Source organism: Galeopterus variegatus, unplaced genomic scaffold (assembly GCF_000696425.1).
Source record: "Galeopterus variegatus unplaced genomic scaffold, G_variegatus-3.0.2 Scaffold5053, whole genome shotgun sequence".
Taxonomy (NCBI): Eukaryota; Metazoa; Chordata; class Mammalia; order Dermoptera; family Cynocephalidae; genus Galeopterus; species Galeopterus variegatus.
Genome location: NW_007731164.1, coordinates 55,613 through 61,612, shown reverse-complemented (window position 1 = coordinate 61,612; position 6,000 = coordinate 55,613). Strand labels below are relative to the sequence as shown.

The window sequence follows — 6,000 nt, the reverse complement described above, 5'->3', positions numbered from 1 at the left end:
TCTCTGGCGTGGAGGAGGGGGCTGCTGTGGTTCTGGTGGTAGCGGGTGAGGGGGTTCTGTTTCTCTGCCGTGCTGTGATTTGGGTGGTCTTTAAGGTAGAGGTGGAGCTTACTGTGGAGCTGGTGGCAGAGGGCGAGGTGCTCCTGGAGGTCAGCCCTGGTAAGGTTTGGGTGGTCTCTAGTGTGGAGGAGGGGGCTGCGGTGGTGCTGGTGTTAGTGCTTGAGGTGGCCCTGGAGGTCAGCCCTGGTGTGGTTGGGGTGGTCTCTGGACTGGAGGAGGGGGCTGCTGTAGTGCTGGTGGTAGCGGGTGAGGTGTTCCTGGGGGCCAGCTCTGATGGGGTATGGGTGGTCTCCTGTGTGGAGTAGAGTGCTGCTGTCGTGCTGGTGGTTACTGGTGACGTGGTCCTGGAGGTCAGCCCTAGTGTGGTTTGCGTGGTCTCCAGCGTGGACAAGGGGACTATTTTCAAGCTTGTGGTCATGGGCGAGGTGGCCGTGTTGGTCAGCACTGGGGTGTGGGTTATCTCCAGGGTGGATGAGGGGGCTGTCGTGGATGTGGTGGTGGGGGGCAAGGTAGTCCTGGTGGCGTGCTGTAGTGTGATTTGGGTGGTCTCTGGTGTGGCGGAGGGGGCTGCTGTGCCTCCTGTGGTGGCGGCGGGCGAGGTGGCGCAGTGGCTGTAGTTTTCACAGCATAGCAGGCGCACGTGGAAGTTGAGACAGTAGGGCAGGGACCTGGGCTGCTCACGGTTCCTACACACCAGCCCAACGCTCACGTTGCACTGGACAACCTGCTCCAGTGCCTCCAGGGGCTGGTCCGGCGCCTTCTCGGCGCGGCACTCGATGTCCTGGGGCTGATCGCAGAAGGCATGGCCAGCTGCGCGGATGACCGTGTAGGTCTCGAAGTCCCCGCCGTCGGGGCCAGGGGTGGGGTAGTCCTCATCGAACCAGTCTGTCCAGGCGCACTGTGGCCTGCAGCCTGGGCTGGGGGATGGGGTCCAGGCGGACGTTCTGGTGCTGGGCTGTGGGGGGCTGGAGGAGAGGGTGGTTGCCAAGGTGGGCCCGGTGCTGGAGGATGCTGGGGTCAAGTGAATGCGAGAGGTCAGCAGGGGGACCGTGTGGGGGGCGCTGGTGGAGGCCGATCTCAGGGATGTTGTTGGGTTCCCAGCGGTGGGCTGCTCTGAGGTATGGAAGAGGCTGGTGGTGGTGGCTGTAGGTGTAGAGGGGCTGTGGATGGAGATGCTCTTGGTGATCCCAGAGAGGGTGTGGCCTGTGTGGGTGGTGGGGATGGAGACCCTCTCGGTGGCCCTGGAGAGGGTGCCTGTCTGAGTGGTGGGGACGGAGAGGCTCTTGGCGGTCCTGGGTGAGGTAAGGCTCTGCTGGGGGTGTTGGGTGGTGGCCGTGGTGCGGGGTCTGGGCGGGGGCGTGGTGGCGCTGGGGCAGAGGCTGTAGTCGTCGCAGCAGAGCACGCGCACGTTGTAGTTGAAGCACATGTTGAACCTCCCGGTTTGGTCCTCGTTCCTGCACACCAGCCCCGTGTCCAGGCTGCAGTTCACCACCTGCCCGATCTGGTCGATGCTCACCTCGGGGTAGTTCTCTGCCCGGCACTCGATCTTCTGTGGGTCCCAGCACATCTTGCCCCCAGCAGCTCTGATGTTTTCGAAGGTCTCCATGTCTCCTCCTGCAACCCCTGAGATGGGAAAGTCCACGTCAAACCATTCTGTCCACTCGCACCGGGGTTGACACAGCGTTGCACCCTGGCTGGTGGAGGCCTTGGTCGAGGTGCCCGGTGGCATCTCTGACTTGAGTGCGCTGGTCTGCACGTGGCTGGTGGACGGCCAGCTCGTGCGTGTTGTCAGCAGCAGGCTGGTGGTCAGAGGCCCTTTGGAGAGGGTGCTGGCTGTGCCTGTCGGTACTCCTGTTTGCGGGTGAGCTGTGGAGGTTTGCTTTGTTACTGGGGCTGGTGTGGGCAGCTGTGAGATGCCTGGAGTGCCAGTACTGCCAATGGTCCCTGGCAAGGTCGTGTGAGTTGGAAGGACTGACGTGGTTCCCCCTGGGATGGTGGGTCCTGTGGAGACTGGAGAAGCCGTGAGGCTTCCCGTGGTGGCTGTAACAAAGGTTTCCGTGTGGCTAGGGATTGTTGATACTTTTGAGGGGGTGGATCCTGCTGTGGTGCTGGCTGGGGAAGTCCAGGTCACCTCTGGACTACTCCTGGGTGATGGCATTGAGGACAGGGGTGGGGTGGCTGTGGTGGCTGTCCCCTGCTCTGTGGCTGGCGTCGTGGTGCTGGTGCTTCCCTGGCAGTGGTCGGTGCTGCAGCAGAGCATGCGGATCCGGTAGTTGTAGCACATCTTGAACAGGCCCGCCTGCTCCTGGTTCCTGCACACCAGGCCAAAGCTGAGGTCACAGTGTGCACGCTGGCCCACCTCCTCCAGGGTCTGGTTGGGGAAGTTCTCAGCCTCACACTGTATGTCTTGCGGCTGCTCACAGATGTCCCCTCCGGCAGCCCTGATTTTATCATATGACTCGATGTCCCCCCCAGCTTCTTCAGACTTGGGGTAATCCTCATCAAACCACACTGTCCACTGACATCGGGGTCGACAGGTGGTGCTCGGGGCTAGGGGGCTGGTGACCAGGCTGGTGGCCGTTGCCATGGGCGAGACAGACCTGGTCTGTGCTGTGAGGGCAGCTGTGGACTGGGAGCCCGGTGTGGCCTGCAGGGTGGTTTCTTTGGTTGCTATGGTCTGGGTGGGTGTGGGCCAGGATGTGAGGGGTGCTGTCCCAGTGGCGGTGGAAGCCACAGTGGGCTCCGTGGTGGCCCCAGGCTGGGTGGTGGCACTGGGGGAGGGTGAGGGGCTGGTGCCCGGGACTGGGGTGGGGTTGCAGGGCACATAGTCACAGCACAGAACACGCAGCTCATAGTTGTGGCAGAGCGAGGGGCTCTGCTCGCTGTTGAGGCATGTCAGCCCCTGAGTCCGGTCACAGTCCACCTTCTGGCCCAGGACCTCCAGGGGCCTGGAGGGGAACCGCTGTGCCCTGCATTCAATGTCAGCCGGAGCCTGGCAAACCTGATATCCTCTGTTCCTCAGGTTGGCAAATGTTTCGAAGTCTCCACCTCCCATGCTGGGCTCTGGGCGGTCGCCGTCATACCAGGCAGACCAGTGGCAGACCTCGCGGACACACACGGTAGACAGGGCGGGGGCTGAGCCTGCATGGGAGGGGCGGGAGAGGGGCCCCTGTTCAGCCTCCTCTGGCTCTTGCCTCCTGAGGAGGAGGGTGTGAGAGGTACCCATTGCCCAGGGCTGGCTTCCATGCCTCTATGGGGTCAGGGGCACCCCAAAGCCTGCCCCAAGCCTTGTTTAGGTGAGGGACTGGGCCTGGCAGCCAGTCATGATGGAGCCAGCAGCTGGGACGGGCCACTCTGAGGGACAGGGCAGAGGCTGGGAAGGTTTTTTGTCCTCTTGAGGGGAGCCCCGCCAGTCATGGTGCTAAGACTTCCTGGGGAGCCCCGGGGCACCTGCTCTGAGTGCCTGCTGGTCTTTCCTCGCCACCCAGATGGGCCTCACCTGTCATGGGGGGCAGGGCCGAGGTGGTGGTGAAGGTGAATGGTGTCGTGGACAGGGTTCCGGGACATTCCACGGCCCTCCGGATGATTGTTCCGTTGTTTCCACAGATGGCGGTTAAACAGCCGCCTAGCCCATCGGTGGTGTTGTAGATGACATCGTTGTAATCATAGGTCCTGCCCTCGTAGGTGCAGGTGCAGGCTGGGGGATGGGGCAGGCGCCAGGTCACGCGGGGCCTCATGGCGCCAGCCCCTCACCCCGCCCCACCGGCCCCTTCCTCACCTGTGAGGCTGTGAGTGCACTGGAGGCCGCTGTGGGTGCAGTTACTGGGAGCAGGGAGAGAGGGCTGAAGGCCTGTGGGGCAGCCCCGACCCGCTCCCGGCCCCGTTGCCCCATCCCGGCCCCCAGCCCCTGGCTGCCACTCACCAGCTCTGGCAGTTCTCGGCTGTGGGGACCCTTGAGCCAATGTCATAGTAGAGTCCGTCCTCCCCGTAGCAGCCGCACTGGGCCACGCACTGCATGTGGTCCTCACTGAAGAAGGGCTTGCTGGGCGGGCATTGGGGGTAGCAGCCTGGGGCAGGCACAGTGGGCAGGAGGCTCGTGGGGCCCTCTCCTGTCAGGAGCTGCCCAGGGTGGCTGCCCCCCACCAGCCAGCAGCAGAGACCCTTCAAGAGCCCCCCCTTGAGCCCATGGGTACCCCCATTGCCTGGACGTGCTCTCGGGAATCGATGGAGCAGAGATTCCATCCAGGGAAGTCTGCCCCTCACCTTCCAGGCCTGGCAGGTCGACGAGGCAGTGCCCGCTCGGGTTCCGGCAGGTTCTCAGGCAGGGGTCCCCGCACGGCTTGTAGTGCCACTCACACTCCCCGTGTGGGTTGTAGTAGTCGCAGAACAAGGCTGGGCACAGAGGGCAGAGGTAAAGAGGGGCCTGCTTGGCATGCGCCCGCCATGGTCTGCACAGGCAGCCCCAGCCGGCGCCTGGCCTGCGTCCCCAGGGCGAGTCTTGGGGCTGTCTCAGATGTGCAGGGCCCCGGGGGCTGGGCAGGAGCGTCTCATTCCCTGGCCCCACCCTTGGAACTGCTGTCCCTCCAGAGCCGCCTTGTTTTGGAGCGATCTGTCTTGTTTTCTTGCCCAGATCTACATTTGTGCGTACAGATGTGCACACACATGTAAGCGCACATGCGTGCGGGGCAGGCCCCAGGACTTGCGTGCAGCTTGGAGGCCTCCCACCACCTGGCCACTCCGCCCTTCAGTACCGCAGACAGAGCCCGACTCACGGCAGATGTCCGGAGTCCTCCAGGACACACACACAGCCACGTCGTGGCAGGCCTGAGCGTAGGCGGCCACGGCAGTGCAGAAACAGTCCCAGTCGCCCCCTGCATCACAGGCACATGCATCACTCATGCAAGCCTCATAGTACTTGGTGGAGTCGACCTGGCAGCAGAGGGACAACGTGCGGCTCAGCCAGGAGAGGCAGGGGCAGCTGGCCCCAAGAGAGTCCCTTGGAGCCGTTTGCATTTCAACCCCCCGGCAGTGAACTGAGATCCCTGACTCCAGGGGCCCTGAGTGCCTCGGAGTGTGTCCCAAATGGGAGCTGCCCCCAGCACTGCCATTCTGGCCCAACTGTGCACCTGCCCACCTGTGCACCTGCTCACCTGCCCACCTATGCACCTGCCCACCTGTGTACCTGCTCACCTGTGCACCTGTCCTCCTGTATAATTGCCTGCCCATGCACCTACTCACCTGCCCACCTGTGCATTTGCCCATCTGTGCACCCGCTCACCTGCCCACCTGTGTACTTGCCTTCCTGTACACCTGCCCACCTGTGTACCTTCACTCATGCCCCTTGGATCCTTTTATCACATTAATTTGGTCATGTGACCTGCAGGTTCCAAAGCCAACTTGGTCACACCTAGTCACCCCGTCCTTGTCCCCTGTCTGTCTCTGCTCCAGCTACGCTGGCCTCCTTCCCACCTGGGGGCTTTCCTGTCAGCTGGCTGGTCTTCTGGACTGCTGCTCCCCATACCCTGTAGTGGCTCCTGCTCAGGGACCTCTGCACAGAGGCCACCATCCTGCATCCCACCACCCTGCTGTCCCTCCTGAAGGTGAGCTCTGTGAGAGCAGGTTTTGTACCCAGACTGTGCCCTGAGGCAGGAGCAGGTGGCATCTAGTGTGGGAACCTTGCGGGCATCTCGTACCCTCCAGACCACGTGGTTAACCCTGTCCTGACAGTGAGAAGCTGCCTGCTTTCCTGGGGAGAGCTCCCCAACCCATGCTTCTCCCAAGTGGCAGACCCCAAGGTGGACCCAAGTTCTCACATCTGCCACCCAAGAGCCACCATCTGACTCTGAGGTCAGCCTGGTCAGGCCACAGAGGACCTCCTGAGCCAGTGAGCAGTGTGGCCAGAGGGGACAAGCATGAGAGGGACTCCGGGGTGCTGGGCAC

At 63.0% G+C, this 6,000-nt stretch overlaps 1 protein-coding gene across 1 annotated transcript in view; it reads right to left on the bottom strand.

Moving 5' to 3' along the window:
* The window catches only part of LOC103604256 (mucin-5B-like), a 40,938-nt gene that overhangs the window by 19,149 nt on the left and 15,789 nt on the right, over nt 1-6,000 (bottom strand). Inside the window, exons 26-31 of the mRNA XM_008588817.1 lie at nt 4,833-4,989; nt 4,324-4,452; nt 3,983-4,127; nt 3,839-3,882; nt 3,560-3,757; nt 655-3,195 (exon numbers count right to left, since the gene is read on the bottom strand). Of these exons, the coding sequence (XP_008587039.1) occupies nt 655-3,195; nt 3,560-3,757; nt 3,839-3,882; nt 3,983-4,127; nt 4,324-4,452; nt 4,833-4,989 (3,214 nt within the window). The remainder of the gene's footprint in view (nt 1-654; nt 3,196-3,559; nt 3,758-3,838; nt 3,883-3,982; nt 4,128-4,323; nt 4,453-4,832; nt 4,990-6,000) is intronic.